This window comes from Furipterus horrens, unplaced genomic scaffold (genome assembly GCF_987537825.1).
Source record: "Furipterus horrens unplaced genomic scaffold, mFurHor1.1.pri manual_scaffold_10, whole genome shotgun sequence".
NCBI classification, from domain to species: Eukaryota; Metazoa; Chordata; class Mammalia; order Chiroptera; family Furipteridae; genus Furipterus; species Furipterus horrens.
The window spans coordinates 34034137-34060375 of record NW_028327180.1 but is presented as its reverse complement, the minus strand read 5'-3'; the positions used below and the strand labels follow the sequence as shown (position 1 = coordinate 34060375).

At 48.1% G+C, this 26239-nt stretch overlaps 1 protein-coding gene across 1 annotated transcript; it reads left to right on the top strand.

The window, feature by feature from the left end:
• On the top strand, positions 1–24635 carry CUNH8orf74 (chromosome unknown C8orf74 homolog). The gene is made up of 4 exons (XM_090289678.1): positions 1–48; positions 1713–1905; positions 21601–22004; positions 24344–24635. Exons 1-4 carry the CDS (start codon positions 1–3, stop codon positions 24578–24580), a joined length of 882 nt encoding a protein of 293 aa, XP_090145804.1. The 3' UTR covers positions 24581–24635.
• Positions 24636–26239: the final 1604 nt, after the last annotated feature.

The following is a 26239-nucleotide window of genomic DNA, read 5'->3' as shown; positions in this document are numbered from 1 at the left end:
ATGGCACTCATAACACCCCAGGGGGTGAAAAAAGTCTTCCAATTTCAGGTGAAGAGAAAACATGGCTTTTCAAAGGAAGTTTGCTCAGACTGCTTGAGCAGTGAGGTGGGTGGGAGAAGTGGCCCCCGAGGGAGCCTCTTCAGACGCACACGTGGGACATCACCCCTTTCCCGGTGCGCCACCTCTGGGCCCACCGTGGGTGGGTGTGCTCTGGAATACCCGGCAAAGACTCACCAGCCCTTGGAGCTGGGGGCTGTCTTCAGAGCCTGAAGTGACAGGCCCTGATGCCCAGAGCCTGCTGGAGGGGAGAAGGGGTTGGGTGTGTGGGTTCAGGTCCTGCCTCCGCTCCAGGAGGGCCAGCGGCTGCCTGCCACCTCTCACCAGGGAGCCTCAGGGCCCTGTGAGTCCCCTGGGACTGGAGGCCAAAGTGTGTAAGGGGTGTGTGGTGGGGGAGGGGGGCAGGGAGCGGGGAGGGGGGCAGGGAACAGGGCGGGGGTTTTCTTGTTTTAGGGTCGGGAGGGGCAGTTTTCTTTGGTTTCTCAGAACCAATTTGGAGGCCAAAAGGCATGACAAGGAGTTGTGAGGATCCAAGCCACAGGGCCTGGACTTCTCAGCAAGCTTTTTCCAGAGCAGGGATGTCCACAGAGGGATGTCCACAGAGGGATGTCAGGGCTCAGCTGCAGACCTCAGGCGAGAGGGTCCCATGCTCAGGTCAGCTTCTGACCCGCAGCTACGAGCTGAGGGGCAGGCGTGAGGCCAAGGCTGCTCCTGGTGGCCTCTGTTCCTGCCCTGGTACAGGTCTCCCACCACCTTCTCTATACCTTCCAATCAGGAGTCCCATCAGACATCAGCCTGGGGATCTGTGAGGGCTGCAGGGCAGGACAGCCTGGGTCAGGCAGGGGAGCCATGGTGGTGGCCAAGAAGTCCGTGAAGCAGCAGACAGGACTCTGGGCCTCCCTCTCGCACCCAGTCAGCCATCAGTCCCCACCCCTCACCCACAGTACCCCCAGCCAGAGCCTCATCCCTCCCCAGGGGAGCAAGGTCCAGTGTTCATGGGTCTCCATGCCATGCCACACCTTTCCCTACCCCCTCCCTTCAAGGCACTTTTTTCTCCTACACCTGTTGGCAATCTATAAGAACCTTTCTGGAAGGGCCAGATGAATTCTCAAGTAAAGTGGGCTCTTACCTACAGATAGGGAAAAAAGGTACCCTGATGTGTCTTTACCCCTTGGTCTGCAGAGTGCCTAAATTTTTACCCAACAAGATACATTTCTTCCTGCTTCACCAAGCCTCTTTTCAGTCATTTACACTTTAGTATGAATTTCATTACCAGGTCAATACCTCTGGGGCAGCTAGTTGAGAGTAGGCCCAGGGAGAAGTCAAATTTTGTTTTAGGGAAGAAGAAGGAAGGACCATGATTAAGGACTGGAAGCCTGTGGGAGATTTTCAAACCCAGGGTTGCCATGGCTAGCACCAGAGCTCACAGGGGAATGAGCTCTGTGCCGAAAAGAAGAGTTAGAAAGAAGAGTACATCTCCAGAGAAGGGGAGGCAAAGCTGTCCAGAAGTGAAAGCATCGTTCTGGCCAAGAGTACCTATATTCTTGGTTACTCTTCAGGACAATGGGGAGCCATGTGGAGACCCCCAGGAGAGTTTTTCCCTGTGATTCTGGTTCCTCAATGTCATCCTCCACCCCTCATGTCATGCTTCACAGAAACCAGAAGGTCGGGAGCACCTACGGAGGCTGCTGAACTGGGAAAAGTTTGACGAGGTGAGGGACTCCCGCAGAAGCATCCTGCTGGATACCCTCTATGAAAGCATCATCTTTGCCGTGGGCAAAGGCTTCCCATGGGTGGAAGTGGTCAAGGTGGTCAAGTTCACAGAAGAGATGCTTAAGGAAACCAAAGGTATGAGGCATCCAGGGCAGGAGTCAGAAAGGCTTGCATGGGGAGGGGAGATGCACAGGGTGCCTCTTTAGTGCACATCCCAAAGGCCCTGTAAAGAGCTGGGAGCCCCTTCCTTTTTTTCCCTGGCATTTACCCTCTTCACATGCACATCAACAGGGTCCTTGTCTAGGCTTTCTTGAAAGTGGAGCAAACTGAATGTTCTCACTGAGGCTTTTCAGTGGTGAGAGCCTTGCCCCGCTCCTAGCTGTTCACACAGCAGCAAGATGTTTGCTTCCCAGTCAGACATTGACACTTTAGTATGAATTTCACCATCAGATCAATATCTCTGAGGGTAGCTAGTGGAGAGCAGACCCAGAGAGAAATCAAATTCTGTTTTAGGGAAGAGAGAGGAAGGATCATAATTCGGAATTTATGTTTAGTTTAGTTTTTGTTGCTTTTTTTCTTTCTTTTTTTTTTTTTTTTGGCTTAACATAAATCAAATGTTTCACTCCTCTGATTAAAACCCTTCATTGACTTCCCATTGCACTCTAAAAGACTGCTAATTGTTTGCAGTATCAGGTTTCGCTCTGCTGAATGTCTTGAGAGAATCTTTTACAGGTATCAGTTCTCTGGCAGGGATGGGGAAAGAGCTGTCAGGTGAGTTTAAAGAGGGAGCATCCATAGATGCATTACAGAGGAGACCCCTGCCCTGTGCTGAGCTTCATGGGAAGAGGATGAGCCTCTGTCTGTGTGTCTCCTTGGTAGGAGGGGATGTGGTCACATCTGTTGACCTTTTGGGCTGTGAGATGCAGATTCAGTCATTAACCAAACATTTGGAGCAGCCTTCTAAGGCCACCATCACAGCAGTGCTCAACCAAGGATCAATAGGTACTAAAACCAGTGTGTGAATGTTTAATAAGAAACGGGCTATTTTCACATTTCCTAAGGCCCTCCCCACAACATCCTTATTCGGCACAAGGAGGCAGGGAATACTTTGATGGTGGGGGAGCCCAGCAGACATCTCCTTAATCAAATGACCCAAGTGGACATCTTCAGGAAGAGGACACTCTGAGAATCCTGTGCCACTTGGTAGGATGTAAAAGAACCCAGCATCCTTCTGTGATGGTTCTAGCAAAATCTCAGAAGCTGATGTAATCATGGGAAAACATCAGATTAGGGGCATAAACAGAGTTCCTCTCCTGTAAGCTGCAAAAACATCAAGGTCCTGAGAGCCAAGGACAGACAGAGGAAGTGTTCCAAACTGAAAGACGCCGAGTAGACGTGGCCACTAAATGTGGCATGTGGCCCCACTTTGGGTCCTTTTGCTCTCAAGGATGTTATTGGGACAACTGGGGAAACTGAATGAGGTCTGGGGATTAGATGGTGGTGTTATGTCAAGCAGCGATATATCTGATTCTGATGGCCGTGGTAATGAATACTCTTTTGTTAGCAAACTGCACATGAAAAGCTTCTGGGATGATGGGGTATTATTTGAGCCACTTTAAATACTTTGGGAAAAATTTCTTTGCACTGTTTTTTCCAGTTTTAGTGCAATGTAATTGACATGTAACATTGTATTTGTTTAAGTTGTACAACATAATGATTTGATATACGTATATATTGAAAATGCCTAGTTATAATTTTTTTCTTATAATGTGAACTTTTAAGGTCTACTGTCTTAGCAATTTTTAGATACACAATACAGTATTGTTAATCGTAGTCACCATGCTATATATTACATCCCCAGAGGTTGCTAATCTTATAACTGGAAGTTTATACCTTTTGACCAGCTACACCCATTTCCCTGACCCTGCCTCCTGCCTCTGGCAACCACCAATCTTTTTGTTATTTCCGTGAGTTCAGTGTTTTAGATTCCACATGGAAGTAAGATTATACTTAGCATGATGTCCCCAAGGTTCATCATGTTGTCACAAATGGTAAGATTCCCTTCTTTTTATGGATGATTAATATCTGTGTGTGTGTGTGTGTGTGTGTGTGTGTGTGTGTGATCACATTTCAATTCATTTATCGATGGATGCATAGCTGGTTTCCATGGCTTGGCTATTAAGAATGATGATGCAGTGAACATGGGGGTGCACATACCTCTTCAAATCAGTCATTTCATTTCCTATGGATGTATACCCACAGTAGGATTTCTGCGTCATATGGTAGTTCCATTATTAATTTTCTGAGGAGCTTCCATACTGCTTTCCACAGTGGCTGAACCAATTTACATTCCCACCAGCAGTGCACAAGAGTCCCCTTTTCTTCATATGGGTCCCCTTTTTCTCCAGTACTTGTTACCTCTAGGCTTTTTAATGATAGCCTTCTAACAGGTGTGAGGTGATATCTCACTGTGGTTTTGTTTTGATTAGTGATGTTGAACCCATTTTCATGTACCTCTTGGCTATTGGAATATCTTATTTGGGAAAATGTTGATTTAGGTAGGTACTTTGCTTATTTTTCAATTGGATTATTTGAACTTTTGCTAATGTATTAATTCCTTATGTGTTTTGGATATTAACCCCGTAGGTTGCCTTTTCATTTTGTTGATCAGTTCTTTTGCTGTACAGAAGCTTTTTCGTTTGATGGAGTCCCACTTTTTTTTTGTTGTTGTTATTGCTTGTGCTTTAGGTGTCACATCTAAAAAATTATTGTCAAGATCAATGCCAAGGAGCTTTTCCTCTGTTTTCCTCTAGGAGCTATATGGCTTCGGGTGGTACTATTTTTTAAATATACTTTGAGTTTTTTTTTTTAAATACGTTTTATTGATTATGCTGTTACAGTTGTCCCAATTTCTTTTCCCTTTGTTCCCCTCAACCCAGTGACCCCACCCTCCAGTTGTCCCTCTCCTTAGTCCATGCCCATTGGTTGTGCATATAGTTCTTCTCAACATCTCCCTATCTACCCCACTCCCTCCTACTATGCTTCTTAATTCCTGTACCATCTCCCTCTCTTTTCCTCCTTCCCCCTCCCTGCTGATGTACCCCCAAAATGTTCCCCATACCTATAATTCTTTTCCCACTCTCATTGCCTACATAGTGTGCCTTTGTTTTGGTTCCCTAGCTTCTGTTGTTGGTTCTTGTGATACAGTTTTCATTTTAATGTTCATAGTTTTGATCCTCTTTCTCCTAAACAAGTGCCTTTAACATTTCATATAACAGTGGTTTTGATCTGATGAACTCCTTCAGTTTAACTTTGTCCTGGAAGCATTTTCTCTGCCCTTCTATTCTAAATGACAGCTTCACTGGATAGAGTAATCGTGATTGTAGGTTTTTGCTTTTCATTACTTTGAATATTTCTTGCCAGTCCCTTCTTGCCTGCAGAGTTTCTTTGGAGAAATCATCTGAGAGTCTTATTGGGACCCCTTTGTACGTAATTCTCTTCTCTCTTGCTCCTTTTAAGATTTTCTCTTTATCCTTAATTTTTGACATCTTGATTATAATGTGTCTTGGTGTGGTTCTCCCTGGGTTCAGTTTTTTTTGGAACTCTCTGTGCTTCCTGGACCTGTAAGTCTATTTCCTTCCCCAAATTAGGGAAGTTCTGCTTCATTATTTTTACACATAATTTTTCAATTTCTAGTTCTTCTTCACCTTCTGTCAACCCTATGATTTGGATGTTGGCCTGCTTATAGCTGTCCCATAGGTTTCGGAGTCTCTCCTCATTTTCCTCACTTTTCGTTTCCTCTTTCTGCACTGGTTGACTGTTCCTTCCCTATGTTCTGATTTGTTGATTTGACCCCTGGTTTTCTTTCCCTTACCACTAGTTTCATATGTGTTTTCATTCATTTCAGCAGGACTAGCCTTCATTCCTTTCCCATCTTGTTTAAGATATGCTGTTAGGTCTGTAAGCATTTTTATAACCAAAGCTCTGAACTGTGCCTCAGAAAGATTTCCTATCTGTTGCTTCATTGGGTTAAATATTTGCTGTCTGGTCAGCTGTGTCACCAGGATCTCTATCATGATCTGTGCCATCCTGACAGTTTCATGTTTACCTTTGCTTCCTGGGCAGGGCTGTCATACCTTCTATGCTATAGGGGATGGAGCCCCATGCACTCCTCACAATTGGGCGACCCTTCTCACCACACTGTGGCATTTTGTTTGTGGGGGGGTGGTCCAAGATGGATTCCTGCTGTTCACTCTCTGCTGAGAGACCGGGAGCCTCCTCCTCTGTCCCAACTCCCTCTGGGCCTCACAGTCCAAGGCAATGGGGCTCTGCCTTCTCTGGCATCTGAATCGCAAGCTGATGGGTCTGGTCTGTAGCTGGGGGTGCTCCCCAGGTGTTTCTCACCTCCCCTTAAATACGGGTGTCTGTGCTTACCGCTGTCCTGCCACCATTGCCGCTGCTGCCACCAGCTGCATAGCTTGACCTCTCCACCCCGGTTTCGCCCCTCCTACCCAGCCAGATGACCACCACTTCTTTATAACTTCATACTTTGGACTTCCATTTATTTTCTGGAACTTCTGTTTTTTTCTGGTTTTGTGGTAGTTGTATTTCTTCTTAGTTGTGGAGGGAGATGGAGTGTTTCAGTCTAGGCCTCCATCTTGACTGGAAGTCTCCTGTGTGTGTTTGCCTCTGTGTCTTAGATAGAGCTATAACTCCTGTTATGTTGTAAGGGGTGGAGCCTTAGGGATTCATCAGTACAGGGTGATCTGTTTCACCACGTTGTGGCGCTGTATATAGAGGAGGGGTCTGAGAAGGAGCAATGCCACTTGCCCAGCACTCGCCCCTTTTCCAGGCACTTCTTCCACTTCCACATGGGACTGGTGCCTCTCTAGCTGTTGCCCTGGCTGTCGTTCCCAGAGTGGGTGGGTCTGCGTATGTTCTAGGGCTCTGGGGGCCCTTTAAACAAGTGGACTCTGCTGAGAGACCGGCAGTTTCTGCCTCCGTCTCAACCCCCACTGATTTGCACAGTCAGAAGCAATGAGGCTTGATTTTCCCCGGTGCTGGGACCGTGAGTTGTGTGGTCTGGTAAGGAGCTGGGAACGCTCCCCAGGTGTCCCTACTGACTTTTTAAAACGTGTAATTGTGCTTTCTGCTGGCCTGCCACTGCCGTCACTGCTGCCACCACACTGTGTCCTCTCTGCCCTGGCTCCGCCCCTCCTACCTGTCTGGATGAGTATTTCTTCTTTATATCTTTGTTTGTTGGACTTCAATGCAGTTTGATTTTCTGAAACTTTTGGTTGTTTCTAGTTTTGAGGTAGTTGTATTCCTTCTTAGTTGTGGAGGGAGATGCAGCATGTCTGTCTATGCCTCCATCTTGGCCAGAAGTCTAGACTTTGGTTTTTAGAGCAGCTTTAGGTTCACAGTGAAATAGATTTTCCACAGAAACCTTACCTCCACACACACAGCCTCGCCATTGTCAACATTCCCCTCCAAAGTGGCACAGTTGTTACAATCAGTAAACCTGCATCATAAGCGCCCAAAGTCCATAGCTTACGGTAAGTTTCACTCATGGTCTTTTACATTCTATGGGTTTTGACAAATACACAATGGCATGTATCCACCATTAAAGTAACAAAGTAGTTTCACCGCCCTATAAAACCCTCTGTGCTTCCCCTATTTGTCTCTCCCCCTACCCAATCCCCAGCAACCACTGATCTTACTGTCTCCATAGTTTTGCCTTTTTCAAAATGTCATAGGGTTGGTATGACACAATAGGTGGCATCCTTTTCGTAGTGGCTTCTTTCACTTAGTAATATGCATTTCAGTTTCCTTCATGTCTTTTCATGGCTTGATAGCTCATTTCTTTTTAGAGATGAATATTATTCCATTGTTGGGATAAACTACAGTTTGTTATCCATTCACTTACAGAGGACATCTCGGTTGCTTCCAAGTTTTGGTAGTTTTTAATAATGCTCCAATGAATATCTGTGTGCAAGTTTTTCTGCGAAGATAAGTTTTCAACTCCTCTGGGTAAACACCAGGGTGTGCTATTGCTGGATCATATGGTTAGAGTATGGTTAGTTTTCTAAGAAATTGCCAACTAGCCCTGGCTGGTGTGGCTCAGTGGATTGAGCACTGGCCTGTGGACCAGAGGGTCACCAGTTCGATTCCCAGTCAGGGCACATGCCTGGGTTGAGGGCTTAGTCCCCAGTTGGGGATGAGAGAGAGGCAACCACACATTGATATTTCTCTTCCTCTCTTTCTCCCTCCCTTCCCTTCTCTCTAAAAACAAATGAAATCTTAAAAAAAGAAAAAAAAAAGAAATTGCCAAATTATCTTCCAAAGTCGCCGCATTCCCACCAGCAATGAATGAGAGTTCCTGTTGCTCCACATCCTCCGCAGCATCTGGTGGTGTCAGTGTTCTGGGCTTTGGCCATTTTAATAGGTGTGCAGCGGTGCCCAGAGCTCACCCAGCAGTCCTGTCAACAGCCCCTCCACGACCTTCCCCAATCTCACCACCTTTTTCCGCCTCCTCATCCACCACCCTTTCTCACCCAGCACCATGTCTTGACCTTTCAAATTTGTACTTCTGCACTCATTCACCAAACAGTACAGTGATCTTTCTCACCCACAGATAAAGTCCCATCACTCCTCTGCTTCAGGCCATTTAGTGTTTCCATCGCCTCTTTTTATTTTTTGAGCTGCCCAGGTGACTTCTCACTTCTCCGCTCCCACCCAGTGGTCTCAGGCTGAAGGCTTGAGCAAGACATGGCATTGTTCATGGGCTGGTTTCTGAGATCCTGAGAAATTTTATCCCACCCCAGGCCCCCCAACCCCCGTGCCCTGGGGCCTTCCTGGCACCCTTCTGGGGCCTGCTGCCCACTGCTCAGAGCAACGTGCGGGTACCAGAGTTCAACTCCTGAGCTCTGCAGCGGCTCGTGGCCAGAACAAACACTGACTAGAGAGAAGAATGTCAGCCCCAAGCAGGTGGGAACTCGGGCTCTTTCAAGTTTCCATCAGAGCCTTCCACAGGCCAAACCCTTGAAAAACAGTCAGGGATGATGCAAACCCAACTTCAAACTGGGGAGATTAGATCGCGCTGGAGCTGTCGGCATCTCTGGGCATGGCATACCTTGCCAACACAGCCTAGCTGGGTCTGTAGGCTTCTAAAACCCTGGGGTTAGAAGAAGATTGGGTGATCAGAAAACGGAGTTCTCTCTCTGCAGGGAGTCCAGCCAGCCAGCAAGGTTCTTCAGCCTCTGCGGGCACCATCCAAGCAACAGGGGGCTCCCTCCTTCTGAGGCCACTCGTTGCTTTGTGTACCATTTCTGTTATTAGGAGGTTCCTTTTTATAGCTTGTTACATCTTGCTTTTACACCTTTTACTCAGATGCTCAAAGTCTGTCTTCCAGAAGCAGAGTACAGGCCCTGGAGATATCTAATGAACCTTATATAATATGATTATCATGCCTTTGTGTTGAGACTAGACGTCCCCCATGCCTTTTATCATTCTTAACATGGTTTAATTTCCACAGAACACTCCTCCCCACCTCCCCACCCACTCCCCCCCTTCTTGCTGCTTTTCTCTGAGAATACTTGTGTTTTTCAATATCATTCTTAAAATGTGACCTCCAGATCCAAACACAACACAACCTGCAATTTGATCGGTGATGTAATCAGTGATTTTATCACCTCCCCTGTCTTGGTGATGCTGCTTCTGTTAATAGAGCCTAGGCATGAATTTACTTTATCAGCATCCAGGTCACACTCATCCATATTAGTCAAGCAGTCCTATAGGGGAACCATTTTTCCCATCCTGCCCCTGTGCAATCACAATTTTGAGTATACAAGTAGGACTTTATAATCATCCCCACTGATTCCATTTTGTCAATGTAGGCCCATCTTTCCTTCCTCCTGACACTTAAAAATCATGAGCCTGGGCCGTTCAGCTTGAAGTTCTTCCTCTTAGCTTTAAATCATCTCAAAATTTGTGAAACACTATTGGTACAAGCACGGGGGCAGAAACAAGCTCTGAAGAGGTCTCCATACCTGGAATAGATCCTTGATGCCCATGGAGACAATATGTTCTGTATGCAGAGAGGGGGTTAGATTGCTTGACTCACCCCAGGATTACTTCATTGAGGGTTGTGTGTCCAGATGATGTTAGATGCAGCACAACAGGGTGATTGGACATGAAACTTTACAGTCAGAAGATCTGGGTTCAAATCCCACCTCCATTAGTTATTACTGTATCATCCTGAAAATATTACCTCTCTGAGCCTTCATTTCCTCATCTTTAAAATGAGGGTGACGATAATTCCAACTCATAGGACAGTTGGCAGGATCAAATGAGACAGGGCACACAAGGCTTATTGCAGAGTGACAGGCACAGAGTACATGCTCAGTAAATGGTAGTTCCCATGTGCCCATCATGCATGAAGGTGAGGCAGGGTGAACAGCAGACGCTGGTGGTCCAGGACTGGAAGTTACTGCATGCTGCCCCTCAGGGGGCTTGCTGTCTGTGCCATTTCTGGCCTCCTTCTTGCCTCCCCCTCACCCTGCAGAAAAGGCTGAAGAGGGGTTCAAATCATGGGCCAGCGGAATGGAGGTCCAGACACCCTCTAGCCTGGCCCCACACATGTGACTCACCCTCAATCACACATGTAAGAAGGCATCCCTGCCCAGGGCATCTGTTCACTGCTCTTGTTAGGGACCCAGGCGTTAAGGGGCAGGAAGGGCAGTGGAGATGGCAGGTCAGGCCCCTCCCATCTCACATCCCTCACTGCCCTCCTCCAGGGCACTTGTCCCACCTGTCGCAGGTTGTGGGGCACAGGGTGCACACAGCCAGGGGTCCCGCAGGCTGACCGACTCACATTCAAACTTCTGTTTCAGTCGTAGTCCACACTGCTCGGTCACTCATCTGGGAAAGTAGCTTCTCCAGGGTGTGTGTGTGTGTGTGTGTGTGTGTGTGTGTGTGTTTAATCTGGGGCTAAGGATGGCTGAGCTCTGCCTGCACACTAGATAACGAAGTTGGCAGACAGCACTTAAGGAGAGTCATGGTTGCACAACAATGAATCAGCGCTCTGCCAGGACAGCCAACAGCTTAGCTTATCTCCCTGCCCAATCGAGCCCCAGGACCCGGAGGGAACGGGTGGCACTTTATTTAAAAGTGTAAGCCGATTCCATGTCCTGGCAAATGGCTCACTGGGGGCATTCTGGTCTCAACCCCGGGCCAGAAGAATAAGTCCTTTCATCACACCCCTTCTGCCAGCCTCCCAAAAGCCCTCGGTAAATCCCATCATGAAGTCACCAGGCACAGCAGAGCGGGACAGAGGCTGCCAGCTCCATGTCCTGATGGGAGGAAGTCGCAGGAAATGGACAGATTTTGCATACGTTGCCAAGACCAGGACTAAGGAGAGATGTTGGGGTGTATGGGGACTCTGAGGTCTCTTACTCCACCTGGGGGAGCTGCAGAGACTCAGGTGTAACTCCTATCTGTGACTCACATTGCAGCAGGGGGTGGTAGAAAGAGAAACAGCCTCCTCTGCCCCAGACTTCATGCAGCAGTGTTGAGGGCTGGAGGTGTGTGAGCCAGTGCAGACACTTGCCCGGACCCACCACTGCCGCTCACCTGCGGAGCCTTCTTCACCAGCCATCACTTCAGCCACTTCAGAGCTTCTGCTACATCTGGCAAGCACTGGCCTCTCTCCGATGTTCCATGTAGGCATGTAAGCTAGGAAGAATGCCTGCCCTGCTGTCCTGGGGGTGGGAGGAAGTGGGTCTTGGTGACCGGTCAGGTTGGCCGGGCATGCCCGGTGAAGTGTGTCACAGCACTGGTATCTGCCGTCCCACCCACGGTCACTCCTGATTCTCCAGAAAACATCAGCCAGGCAGCTGTAGGGTGGGAGGCAGCCACCTTGCCCACCCCCCATAGCCTGGGGCTGGCAGGAGGGGATGACTCCCCCAAGCTCCTGTGCACACCCACGGCCATGCCCAGGTCTATCTCCCAGCCCCCAAATACCCCACCACACGTGGGAGAGCCTCCAGTGATTCAGGACTAGCCTGAGCAGAGAGCAGGAACACCTGAAAGCCTGTAAGGGAAATGGTTCATACCTGGAGCATGCTGCCTTAAGTATTTGCAGTTTTCCGGCACTTCATGTCAGCTTCCACTTGGAGACTGAAGTGAGTTCAAGAACATTGAGTCAACATCATGCTTTGACTGAATATGGTACCAGCATGAACCTGATGCCCCCCAGACTAAACCCGGAGGAGGGGCATTCTTTGTTGATAGGCAGGGAAGGTTTATAAAAAGGCCATTGGTGGATATCTTGGGAGAGCATTTCTTGGGAAAAATGGGTAACTGTCCTGTCAGAGATACCTCCCCGAGCGCATTAGCCTGCTCAGGCTGCCATTACAGAGTGCCACAGACTAGGCAGTTTCAACAATAGGAATTCATTGTCTCAGAGTTCTGGAGGCTGGAAGTCCAATGTCAAGGTGCCAGCAGGGTTGGTGTCTTCTGAGGCCTCTGTCCTTGGCATGTAGATAGCTGTCTTCACACTGGCCTTCCCTCTGCATGTGTCTGTGTCCTGATCTGCTTTTCTTATAAGGACACCACACATTGGATTAGGGCCTACTTGCATGACCTCATTAAACCATAATTACCTCTTTAAAGACCCTATCTCCAAATATAGTCACATTTTGAGGGGCCTGGGTATTAGGACTTTAATATATAAGTGGGGAGCACCATGTGAAGTCAACTCCTAGAACTGAGTGATGTCATACCAGGGGACATTGCCCCAGTTAGTAAGTCAGAAATCAAAATGTGCCAGAGAAACCTTCCAGAACCTTTCCCAAGGGTCCGCACATCCTGCACGTAACAGTGTTTTCACCCACATCATCATCAGTAATCCTCACTTCAAACTTGTATCATAAGCATTATTTTAAAGATGAAGGAACTAAGGCCCAGAGAGTTTAAGTAACTTGCCCCAGGCCATGCCTCCAATAAGCAATGTCAGGCTTTGAACCCAGACTGCCTGATGGCAGAGCACGAGCCCCACCACATGACCTCCCATCTTGACCAGAGAGATCTGTACGTTGGGCACATGCGGGCCTGAGAAGCATGGAGCCCAAGAGAACCCCTTGTGGTGAGGGGAACAGGCTGCTGGCATGCAGGAAGAGCTGAGGACCTGGAAGAACCAGGCGAAACACCTGGGGGCTGGGTTTCTAACTGGGTCACCTGGAGTTACAACATGGGCCTGGGATGCTGGCACCCAGCTGAGTGACTCTGATGTGGGGGTGGTGCAGGCCCAGCTGAGAGGGTGAGCTATGCCACTTGGCTAATGTGTTCTGGCCTGGAGTTGCCACCAGTATGTGGGTACATGGTACCTGTGTCGTTAAGACCAGACCTGTGGTCCTTTGGAGTGACCCCATGCCATACCTCTAGCTTCCTACATTCTTCCTCAGTCAGCTAGACATACTGGGCAGTCCTGGAGGCCCCCAGCATCTAAGGGGGTGGGGAGCAGCTATGAAGTGCCATGTCCCTGACATGGTGGGATGACTTGGTTGGTTTCATCTCAAGGATGATGACCAAAAGGATGATGACTGAGATTGACAGTCATCAAGCTTGAGACAGCTGCAGGGCTTCGCCAGGAGGGCCCACAGTGCCCCAGATGTGGCTTTGAGAAACTGTCAGCTTCATGGAAGTCACCATAGCTTCTTAGAGTTAAAAGGGACTCAAGAGTTCACCTGATCCACCACCACGCAACATTATTCAGGAATCCTTTCTCCAGCTAAATGCTTCCTCACTCCTTCAAACAACACTCATTCCACAGACAAAGCTCTTGCTTCTAGAAAGTTCTTCCTGCTACTGAACTGAAATCTGTCTCTTTGAGCCTTCTGCTGAATGGCCCCTGTTCTGCCCTCTGAACCCCCCTGAATCAGCGTAATCCTGCCCCACTCACCAACACATTCTCCAGCAAGCACTGCCAGAGCGCTGTGCTACAGGAAAGGGAAGAGTGAATATCCACTCAGCAATAAGCTCCCTTCACAGATCAGCTCATTTAATGTTCACATGAGTCTTGGGGGGTTGGATAGTATTATCCTTATTCCATGATAATGAAGTTGAGGTTCAGAGAGCTTAGGTAACTTACAAATCATTACACAGTAAAGAGCAATAACCAACTTTAACTCTGAGACCTTCTGGTCTCAGAGTCTGTTCTTGCCAGTGTTCTTCAGCATTGAGCATGCCAACTTCTTGAGGAATGGGGCAAGAAACAGTGAGTAGTGCGTTTGCTAAGCAGACGAAGTAGGGGGACCACTGTGGGCAAAGAGAAATGCTTGGATAAAAGCCTATGACAATCTTTAAAATACTTGGCTCTGTGTTTACTCTTTGAGTCCCAAGAAAGTGAACAGAGAAGAATTCTTTAAAAGAACAACAAAGTCTTTCTAATTCAAGTGTTTGGGGAGCTTTTGCCTTTAATGAGGCTACTGGTTTATCTTAAAAACAAAAAACCTAGTGGACAGGTAAATAGTATGGCAGTTCCTCAAAAACTTAAGCATAGAATTGTCATACAAGCTAGCAATTCCACCTCTAGGTATATACCCAAAAGAACTAAAGGCAGAGACTTGGACAGATACTTGTACACCAATGTTCATAGCAGCACTATTCACATTAGTCAAAAGGCAGAAACAGCTCAAGTGTCCATCAATTGATAAATGGATAAACAAATGTGGTATGTCCATACAATGGAATATTATACAGCCTTATAAAGGAAGGACATTCTGACACATGCTCCAACATGGGTGACCCTTGAAGACATTCTGTTAAGTAAAAGAAACCATTCACAAAAGGACAAATAGTATAGATTCCAGTTATATTAGGTAGCTAGAATGGTCAAATTCATAGTCAGAAGTAGAATGGTGATTGTCAATGGCTGGGGAGAGGGCGACTGAGGGAATTCATATTTAATTGTTATGGAGTTTCAGTTTTGCTACATGAACAAAGCCCTGGCATTGGCTGGTGGTGATGACCATACAACAATGTAAATGTACTTAATGCCATTGAACTGTGCACTTAAGAATGCTTAAGATGGTAAAGTTTATGTTATATATAGTTTACCACAATAAACATAAATTTAAAATTTAAAAACCTCAATGGAAGCAATGTAGTTCTGTATATTTCCTACATTTTCTATTCACTCCTCAAAAATACTTCAGTAGCTGTGGTACCCTTGCCTTGGAGTTGGAGAATCTGGGTTTGAGTCTTGATTTTCCATAAGTTCTCTAAGCCTCAGTTTCCTCTTCTGTTAAATGGTAGCAATCAACTTATAGCTTGATTGCAAACAATTAAATAAATTGATAGATAATTAAAATGCTTTAAAACTGTGAAGTAGTACACCAGTGAAAGTTGACATCATTATTTGCTGAGAGCTTAGCACTGAGCAGCAACCACATGTCCAGGATTTTCTGGAAAAACCTATTGGGATTGGGAAATCTGGTCCATTCTAGCAGGTCCCTGCCATTGAAAAGCTCACAATAAGAGGGAGAGAACAGGATGCCGAAGAGATATTAGAGAGAACTATGAACTATTGTGTTACTTAGTAAGTGTTCTGACCAGAAGGGCTGTCCCCTCCCCTCCCCTCCTCAACCCCATAACATGGGACAGTCGAATCCTAGCCACCATCAGGTAAGGACCTCAAAGGAACTGGTAGATTATAGAATAGCTCACAGCCAGTAGCCTCTTCACCATATTGATAATGGTTATCCCATTACCTACTGAGTGCTTACTGTGCTCCAAGCATGGTGGGAAGCTCTCTGCACACATGCCCACATCTACTGCTGTGAGGTAAGCATTTTTATTGCCCCCATTTTACAGATGAGAACATTGATGCCCAGAGAAGCGAAAAACCTGCGCAAGTGATTAAGAAGCAGAAGCAATGTATGGGCCCATATGTGTCTAAATTCCCAGTCTATGCTCTAACTGGCACTCCACACTAAGCTCTGAGAATGACCCCCAAGGTCATTGCCAACTTTAATCCCAACACTACCCCAGGCCCACTGGTAGCCTCCATGTAACTGTGAACAGTGGCTGAGAACAGAGCATGTGGCTGGCAGGATGAGGTGCTATGGGAGCCTTGGTCCAGTGGTCACAGGGCAGCAGGGAAGGTTTATCTCCAGCTAGTCTGGTCTTCCGTGGCCAACCCCAGGCAGTGCTCATGAGGTCAGTAGGGATGCTGCTGATCCATGTCCCCAGATCAGGGATGTCAGGTCAAACCAGACCACCCAGCCAGCAGCTCACCAGCAGCTCTACCACCAGACACACCTGGAAGGAGGTGTTCACAAAGGAACTGCTTGTCTTGCATTGGAGGAAGGGGAGGGCAGAAGCCCAGACAACTTGGGACAGGCAGGAAGGAGCCACAGGAGGTGCAGGGCTCTCAGTGTCTCACTCCGAATTTTTGCCTGTCCCCGAGACCAGGGTTTAGCGGGGCAACCACAGAGCAAACTTCCCAGAGCAGAACCAGACCCAAGTCTCCTGACCTGGCTTATCCCTTCCCTGGGCAGGCAGAACCCCAGCCCACCCTTCTGAGACATTTCTGAACTACCAAGAAGCCCCAGGGCCAGGGAGCAGTGATGAAAATCAAAACCAGTCCCTTCCTCATGGTGAAAGTGGTAACAGGCATCAGACCACCAACCCATGGGCTGGAGCTCAGGTCCTGACTTGGTCACAATGAGCCTTAGGCAAGTCTCTTCCTTTCCCTGGGCCTCTGTGTCCCATCTGTAGAATCTGAAAGGACTAGACTAGCTCAACACTTGCCAAAGTATGCTCTTTGGTTTCAAGAGACTATTTAACTCAAACAAATTTGAGAAACTTTGTGTATGCTCAACCCTTTCTGGCCATTTGCTGAGCCTATTAGCATATTTTGCTGAGCTTATTAGCATATGAAGGGCTCTGTTTTATTTCTCTTGATGCAACATATTTTCAAGGCCGCTAGCCATGGATCACTCACTTCTACATAATTACTACCTGTCACAGACTATCCTTTGGAAAAGCATGACAGAGAGGGCAGGGGCTCCTTCCAGTATCTGCTTCCAAGGCTCTGCAAAGAAAACCCAAAGCCACTGAATGGCTGAAAGGGGCTTCCCCGGGCCACCCCACTGTTTGAACTTTGCTTCTGCCACTCACCAGCTGTGTGCCCTTGAGCAATTTCCTGACCTTTTTGAGCCTCAGTTTCTTTCTCAGGTAAAATCAGGATGGTGTCTACACCTGCCTCACAGAGCTGGGATGGCTTGGGTGGAGCCTGAGATGACCCAGGGCCTGAGGGGCACAGTGGGAGCTCCCTGCATGAGAGTCCTCTGCTCTCTCAAGGAAAGCACACCCTGTCCTCTGAGCTGTCACCATCATGGGCACCTCAGGGTGAATGAGTTCAACAGAACCTTGCCAAAAGCAGAAAAATGGGTGGGGGGAGGGGCCGGGCAGCATTCAGGACACAGGATGGGGGTGGCGGCGTGGGCCCTGGGCTGTCGTGCGCTCCCTGCCATCCAGGGTCAGCTCGGGTTGGCGCTCAGCTATTTGGAAAGGTAAGCCAGCCAGGCTGCGGCCTGACTTGGTTCCTGCCCTGGGAGCCAAGGCAGGGGCAACCAAACTGGTTTGTCAGGGGGCACCAGCGCACCTGGATCCTCCCCCTCACACCCACCCAGAAGGAACAGCCCCTTTTCACTGTTCCCAGCCTCACCAGGATGTGGCACATCTTACTGCTGCCCAGCCCCAGACTGCACATGAGGGGTAGTGAGAGGGTGCCCAGAGCACCTCGTCCAAGCCCAAGTGCCTCTTTGCTCTGGTTCTGGAGCATCTGGTGTTGTCATCCCACCCCCACACTTCCCTGCTCATTGCTCTCCTCCACTCCTGTGCCCTGGCCCCTGAGCAGGTGCTGGCCTCCAGGGGCTTGGGGACCATCTTCAGGAAGTTCTCAGCAGCCAATGCAAATGAAGGCCACTCCCTGTTATTGAAGAGCCACTTGCAGGTACAGATCTGTCTGCCCTGGCAGCCAGAGGCTTCTCCCTGAGACTTTATCCTTGGCTTTCTGAGTCATCAGGACTTCTCGACCTGAGGCAAATGGAGAGTGGTCTGGAGGCCAGGAAAATGCGTCTCATGAGTCAGGTGTCTTGGGGCTGAAAGTTAGAATTCAGTCCAGGAGCTCCTTCCCTATTGACCCAGGACAAGGTTCCCAGTTGTGTTTCATGATCTCGAGGCTGAGGCCATAGCTCATGACCGTAGTAGGGCTTCTGCCAAGATGACAGGCAGCTGGGAGCATGCGCACGCACTCAGTGAGGGCACCCAGCACTGCCGCGCCTGTGGACTTTTTGGTTCAAACCTGGGCTGTGTGCATGGCCATTGGGCAAATAGAGAATACTAGGGGCTGGCCTTGGCAGCGAGGCCATCACGGGGAGGGTGCCGGTGACCCAGCCCCATGAGCTGCTGGCCAGGCTGGTGGAAGAGCAGGGCAGCTTCCAGCAGTACAATTCCTCAGAGTCCATAGAAGGTGTGATGACTCATCTCTCAAAGTCAATATACAGTGACTTCCACACAGGGCTGGACTCCAGCTTTGATGATCAGAAACCAGTGACCTTCCCTGCCCCCACCTTACTGGTCTGATTCTCTCTCTGCAGACTCTCCCCAGAAACATATGTGCATGCAAAATTCTGGATGCAGTTCCTGGGGGTCCCAGTGGGTCCTGAAGTCCATTCTTGGATGTCCTCGTGTTCCACGAATTCTGGATTTTGTGATGAAGGGTAGCTCTTTCGTGTGCCTTATGCATGCTTGCCTTTTGTAAACTGAAGACCTCAAACCCTCTGTCCCCCAGCCCAGTCCCCTAGTGTTCCAACTTTGATTCCCAGGAGGTCTGAATCACACAGTACTGCACTTGCCTCTAGCCTTTATCCCTTTTGTTCCTACATCAGGAATGCCATTTCTGCCAAGCTCATCCTGCTTCTGGGCTCCAATGTCCTCTCTGCAGGGAACTTTTGCTGGGTCCCAGTCCTTGCACCCCAGGTCAGAGCTTCTCTCCTACCCAGTGGTATTGTGCTTCCCCTTCTTCCTCTCTGCACTTGGGTGCCCCGGTTTTGCCCTGGGCACGGACTCACATGTTGCCTTTAGAGGAGTCCTCAACTCTTGTTCTGTAATTATATAATGGACATGAGCATTATTAAAAAAAGACTATGTTGTCATTTTTAATCATCTCCCTCCAAAATCAAAAAGAAATAGAATAAAATGCCCACCAAACCTGAGCAGTACAGAGCTCACACATGTGCAGGATGGGACCCAGCAGTCATGTCACAGGTGAGGGGACGAGGGTCCTGAGGGCAAACACCATGTGTCAAGGTCACTCAGCAGAACAGGGTGTTTGGGACCTTTGGCACCATCCTTCTGCAGTTGGTCATTTGATGACTCAATGGCCCCATGTGTCAACGTCTGAGTTCTTTTGGCTCAGTCTGGCTCACTGATCAAAGTTAAGAGGCAGCAATTTTCAAACCAGTCCCCACCTTGGAATCAGCACTTCCTTTTTGGAGATGTGTGTGTACTCATGTGTGCATGCATGTGTGCATGTGTGCATGTGTTTGTGCTCATGTGTTTGTGTGTAGAGAGGGCTCTGTATTTTTAGAAAGCTCCCGGCAATTCTGGAACATAGGGCTCCTGCGGGCCCTGGGCCTCTCCCCACCACCAGCCTGAGACACAGGTTCTAGCGGAAGAGGTCTCTGAGATCAGCAACCTGCTGGCTTATTTCCCAGAACAAGGCCAAGGCTGGGTCTCCGTGACACAGAAGCTGTAAGAATCAAATGAGAAAACGGGGAGGAAGGTGCCTGGCACGCTGTAGCAAATACTAAAACAGCATCTCAGCCTTCTCTTGTTGTTATTGTTTTCCTTAGGAGCCATTTTTAAAAAGCATTCTTATGTGTGTGTTTTCCCCCAGGCTTATTGAGGTATCATTGACAATTTATCAATTGTCAATAATTCACAAATATTTAAGGTGTCCAATGAAACATTTTGATATGCACTATGAAATGATTACCACCATGCAGCTAATTAACATATGCATTACCTCATGTAGTTATCACTTTTATTTGTAGTGAGAACATTTAAGATCTATACAGTCTCTTAGCCAATTTCAAGTACTCAGAACAGTATTGCTAGCTCTATGCACTATGCTGTATTGGTGATCTCCAGAGTGTGTTCACCCTGCCTAACTGGAGCTTTGTCCTCCCTAAGCAACAAACATCTCCCCATTTCCCCCACTCCCAGCCCTTGACAACCATCATCCTACTACTCTGCTTCTATGAGTTCCACTTTCTGAGATTCCACTTCTAAGTGAGGTCATGCGGTACTTGTCTTTCTGTGTCTTATTTGAATTAGCATCATGTCTTCCAGGTTCATCCATGTTGTTGAAAATTACAGGATTTCCTTCTTCTTTAAGGCTAAATAACATTCCATTGGCTGTGTATGTGTGTATGCGTGTGCGTGTGAGTGCGGGCGCGCACATGCGCAAGTATCACATATTCTTTATCCATTCATCTGTGGACATTCCCTTAGGTGGTTTCCATGTCTCGGCTAGTGTAATCAATGCCACAGTTAATGTGAGGATGCAGATACCTCTCCAAGAGCCTGATTTAATTACCTTTGTATATATACTCAGAAGTGGGATCGCTGAATCACATTTAGACATTTTTTTCTGACGGCCCACCCCTATCAAATTGTAACACCCATAGCTTGTATGTCTCATTATATACTGGATGTGTACAGTATCTGCTTTATACACATAGAAAGCTTATTCTTTGTATTTGATTCAGGGCTAAGGATAACTAAATAAAAATTTTAAGTTATATTAAAAAATTAAAAGCTATCAACATCTAACTAAGCATTGTAACTACACTTTCTGAGTAACTTCTAATGTAATTTATTTACTTACCTAAATTGTAATTGTCAAATCACATATGCAAAGAATAAATTTACATAAATGCATAATAATAGCAATGCAATCGAATTTTATTTCATTTAAAGCTGGCGTTTCTCTAGCAAAACAATCAATCAAATTGATTTCCTAAAAATTCTTTTTAGTAAACTTTGAAACAGCAAAAGAACTAGTTTCTAAGGGAGTGTGGGGTGGGGTGGTCCAGGGGTGGAGGCCTCTGTGAAAAAGTGGCACTCCTGGGGGTGAGGAGCGAGTCCTGTGTGGGGAAGAGCACGCCAGGAGCTGGGGAGGGGCAACCAAGTCAGAAAGAAGAAACAAATGAGCTGCTGTACAACCTTGACTTTCACAATGTGAGGCATGCCAGGGGCACCACCCCAGAGCTGATCTTTCTGTGGCATGAGCAGTATTTGCCTAACTCTGTAAGGAAAGTCTCCAATAGAGCAGTTGCCTGGACATCTGTCTCTTCAACCAGCTCAAGCTCCACTCTTATCAGACTCCATTTTTTACACCCTCATCTCCTTCCCAATGGGTTAAAAGTGAAAACACTATCAAGCAAAGCAGAAGTAAGGTTTTAAAATGAGAATTAAATGTCAAAATACAGATAAGGAGGATAATTACATAAGAAAAAATGGGATAAATAAGTTATTACATATAATTGGCTTTGAGCTTCCAAGAGCCCAAGGTAAAAAGGGAAATGCGATACACCCTGTAGCTTTCAAAAGCTAATTAATAGTAATATAAAGTAGCTGGCAGGCTCTGACCGCATGGGCTCTGAAGTCAGAGGGCCTGAGTTCAGAGCATATATCCATCAGCCATCAATGCAGCTGTGCCCTGGTTCACACTCCAACCCGCCCCCTCTGTGCCCACAGGCTGCTCCATCACCGAGGCTGTGACAATCCTAGGGAACAAGCTCAGAGACTACCAGGGGCAGTTCAACTCCACCCATCTGCTGGCCCTCTGCGACTACTTCCACAACACCTTCCTCCTCCACTACAAACTCTACCAGTATGTCCTGGGCCAGGACCAGGAAGTCAACCTGACCGTCACCCACCTGGAGGTGTGTGTGCCGCCCCAGCCCCTCCCGCTGGCTGAGGGCAAGGACCGGGACCTGTGGAAGCATGAGCAGCAGGTGGCTGAGCTCAGCATGGTGGAGGTGCAGAAGCACACCAACGTGCTGCTCCTGATGGAGACACTGCACCTGGAGCAGGAGCACCGGCTGCAGCAGAAGTTCTCGGAGGTGCCTGAGCAGCAGGGCCGGCTTCTGAAGGGAGAGGTAAGGCTGTGCCTGCAAGGTGGGAGGGGTGCTCACCTGCCATGAGCGAACACCTGTTCCTAGCAAGAGACAGTCCATGCTGGACTCAGACACACAGATAAGACCCCAATTGTCTGCGCACATGGGAGGGGGCTGAAAGGGACAGCAAGTCATTGACCATCTGCCACAGGCTCTGCATGCCTGTTTCATGAAAAACATTTCTATAAGGTATAATTCACGTCTCCATTTTAGTGATGAGACACCTGAGGCGCAGAGTGTTTTTCTGTCAACCCACCGGAAGTCAGCAAGCTAGCATGTGGTAGGATTCAGGTTTGGACTGAGGCCTGGCTGACTCCAAATCCAACTTCTTTCCATGGCATCACTGATCAGTAACAGATTCCACCAGAAAAGACCCCCAGGCTCTGAATCAGCACAGATTCTCTTGGTGCCCTTGCCTGCCTGCAACAAGATCTGGGTGGAGATGATGAAGGAAGGGTCATGGGGCACAGCTCAGGGTGGGTGATGTGATGAGATGAGCAAAGCGTGGGGCTACTTGGTCCAGGGAGGACCTAGAAGAGTCTGGTGTGAACCTAAGAAATTAGGCTGCCCTCTTGATCGGTCTTAAGGACCTCTGGGGCTCCAGGAGCCAGTCTCTAGTGACCAGCTCTTTAATAAATGGTGACTAGCTTGGCCCCAGGGAAGCCAACTTCTTGAGGGCCTGGCAGGGTCTAAACTTTTTTTTAATGATACATAAGCGCTGATATCATCACTGTTACATTGCCCTTTGCCCTGAGCACAGACATGTCACATGAGGGTGTATGTAGGAGGTGAGACTGGGTGTGGAGCTGGGAGTCACAGGACCTGTGTGTTCCAGAAGGGTTTGGGTTTCTGAATTTTCAGCCAGAGAGTGAATAGCCCTGGAAAGTGTCCTTTAAATATATATAAAACACTGGGAAAATCTCTAAAGAATAGTTAACACAGCAGAATGAATGCTACTCTTCTAAAGTTAAGTCTCCCAGATAAATAGCACATCAGGCTGCTACATGATCTTAGTGCATTGAGATGTCCAATGGGACTGATAGAACCCAAGCAATGGCCTGTCTTCACCCTCTTCCAGGGACCTTGCTCTAGAATATGTGGGCAAGGCCACGGGTAGAAGGGGCTACCTACTGTCTAGCTCCTGCCCACCCATCCCCTTCCACACAGACAGCTCTTTCTCCTGGCTCCTCCCAGCTTCCTTGTGGGCCTCCATCACTTTGCTGTGGGGCCCTGCTTGGTGCATTGTAGCCAAGGCCTCCTTCACTGTGTGCCCCTGGTGGTGTGCCTGAGCTGGGGACACTCAACACCATAGAATAAACATGGTGCACCCTCTTGAAACACAATCTCCAGAATTTCATGATGCTCTGATCCTGATTTAGATGGCAGAGAGGTTCTCCTGTTTAACATGGCAGACGGTGGGTGGTTAGTTGGGGGACATGCCCATTCTCTAAGAAATGTCCCATCAGAGGCAGATTGAGGTCAGTTGAGGCCTCGGGAGCAGAAGAAAATATTGGGTCCCTTAAAATAAAGAGAGAAACAGGGAAAATAAAAATACATGTTAACCATATTTCATGCAGTGTAGTAATGAAACCAAACTTGGTGTCATTAGAAAAAAGCGTGAAGTTAGGGTTTTGCGGGGCCCTTCAGAAGTCGAGGACCAGGGCACACGCCTGGTGCACTCACCGTTAAATCCACCTCTGTGTCCCATCCCCTCCAAAGAAGCTACCAGAACTGTGAGATGTGAGAATGAGGTGAGGGCAGGAGGAAAACGAAGGAGGAGGCTATCCAAATGCAGCTTGCATGGACCAGAGGCAGGGGATATGGCACTGGCCTACGGTCCCAGAACAACGTTAGTGATAAATGACATGCTCAAACAAGGTAATTGCCACAACAGGCCTGGATGGAGAAGGAAAGGAGCAATTACTGGAACCCCAAAAGAGAGCTGTAGCTGTAGGAAAGGCCATAGGACAGGAGGTGTGGCTACAGGTGGAGGATCATAGCCATGGCCAACCCAGAGCTGGGTGCGGGGAAGGTGAGACCGCATTCTCCTCCCATACTCACATTTTCTGCCACGATCTCCCATTGGCAAAACTCAACCAGAAGCCAAAGGTCAAGGTAGCCAGCAGATGCTGCCCTCAAGAGTCAGCCTCCCAGGGCATAGAATAGGGTGGAAAAAGATGGAGAGGAGATCTGGAGAGGGGAAAGGAGGGTCCTGGCACCCAGGAAAAGGAGAGAATTAGATGCTGCTTAGGAAACCTACCCACAGATGGCCTTGACCTTCCCCTGAGCCCTATTCACCAGTCATGTTCTGTTTCTTCCAGGAGTTAGAAAATCTCATCAATGAGGCCATTCACACTCAGCTTGAATGCTTGAAAGAGCTGCTGCAGTATGAAATACAAATAACTTTCGATATTTTGGACCTGAAACTTCAGAAGAAGACTTTAAATCTCAATGCTCCTGTCCCTTTCCCACTCTCAATCACTGGCCAACCAGGCCGAGATGAATCTCTTAAGTTCAACAAAGCAAACAAAAGAAAGAAAGCAAAAGGCAAGAAGTAGAAGACCCTTGGTGTCCATTGTCTAAAGACATTGAATGAGGAGGAGCCATTGACAGTTAGAGAAGTATCACATGTTGTGCTTGGAACCCAACAGATCAGCGATTTCTAACAATGAAAGGAAATGAAACAACACTCATCATCTTATCTCTGTCTTCTTTCTAGAAACCATCTTCTACCCTCTGAAAATCTAACCCAAATAAGAAGGCTGTTCTTCTCTGCAAAGCACAGAGCTTTGTGCCTGGTGGGCAAACAGCCCTTTGGTTGGCTAAGCCTGAGTTTAGACACTGAAGACAGAACTCCCACCAGTGGGTTGAACCTGGTAAGAGTAGGGGTGGCACCAGACACCAAGAAGACCTTCCAGCTGACACACTGGTTCTGTTGCTAGCGCGAGGGGAACAGGCCCTGGGGTTCCGTCGCCTTTCTGAGGTTGGTACAACAGAATGGACGACACAGAGCCTGCCCTGCCTGTGCTGGTCTCCCTGCTGGAGAACTCCTCCTTCTGGGAGAAGCTACACTCTTTAGACTGAGGCAGGGGAGCAAGTGCTGTCTTAGAAGTCAGAGATCTGGCTTCAAACCCTACCCTGCCATTGCTCTGCAGTATGGCCTTGCCCTTGTCCCTTCTGTCTCCAGTCCCCAGCTCTCTCTTCTGCCAAGTGGGGGAGTTCCTGGCTGGTGTCTAAGATCCAGCTTCTACATCCAAGGAGACAGATGAAGCAAGGTTTACCATTCTCATTTGTCAAGGAGTTACAAGTTCAAGGAGGTGTGGAGTATTTACTCAAAGTTACTCAGCGAGGCACTCTAAGAACCAGGACTCGAACTCAGGCCTCCAGACTCTCATTTCAGTGGTCTTTCCCCTGTGGTGTTGTGCCTCATGCAAACAGCCACACAAAACCAGTAGTTGTTGGCTATTCACAGACACAAAATTGACAGGTGAATGGAGCCCCGAGATCAGGGCATAAAGGAGGTTACTTCTCACTGCCTCCTCCCAGGCCGGTGACCTGCTGTCTCCTCTGATAGCTGCCTCATGCACCTTCTCACAATGGGACAGTCCACCGTGCAGCTCTCCCTGTCATTATCCTGTTTGTCTCTCCATGACCACAGCTGCTTTCTAGATCTTGCCGCTAAAGGTGTGCCTGGGTCTATGTGTTTCCAGGCAAAGTCAGCCTGCTTTTGGAAGCCAGGCTGGAATTAGGTAAGGAGAGGGAGCCCCGGAGAGGCTCTGGAGCCTTCTGAGAGAATTCCAGGAGACAGGAGACCCCTGGCTGGGAAGGGTTCTCACCAGCAGCACTACCCCGGACTCTCCCCATCTTACCCTGATGCTGCAGGGAGGGTAATTTATACCTAAGACATTTGATAAGCTTCCCAGTACCTCTTTGGATAGAGGAAGGAGGTGCCAGGCTTTTCTTAAACTTTTCATGTCTTCATTCATTCACTTATGTATTTATCCTCTGCTATGGTGCAGAGGGAAGTGGGACAGCTGCCCTCCTATCCTCTCCAGACCTGATCAGGATCCCCAAACACCTATACAGCCTGTGTGTATAGTGTGTGTGTGTGTTTGTGTGCACATGTGTGCAAGCATTGATGTGTACGTGAGTGTATGTGTTTTGGAGGAAGGTGGAAGGGGCAAGGGGCAAGTGGGTACTGCTTCAGACTAGGCCAT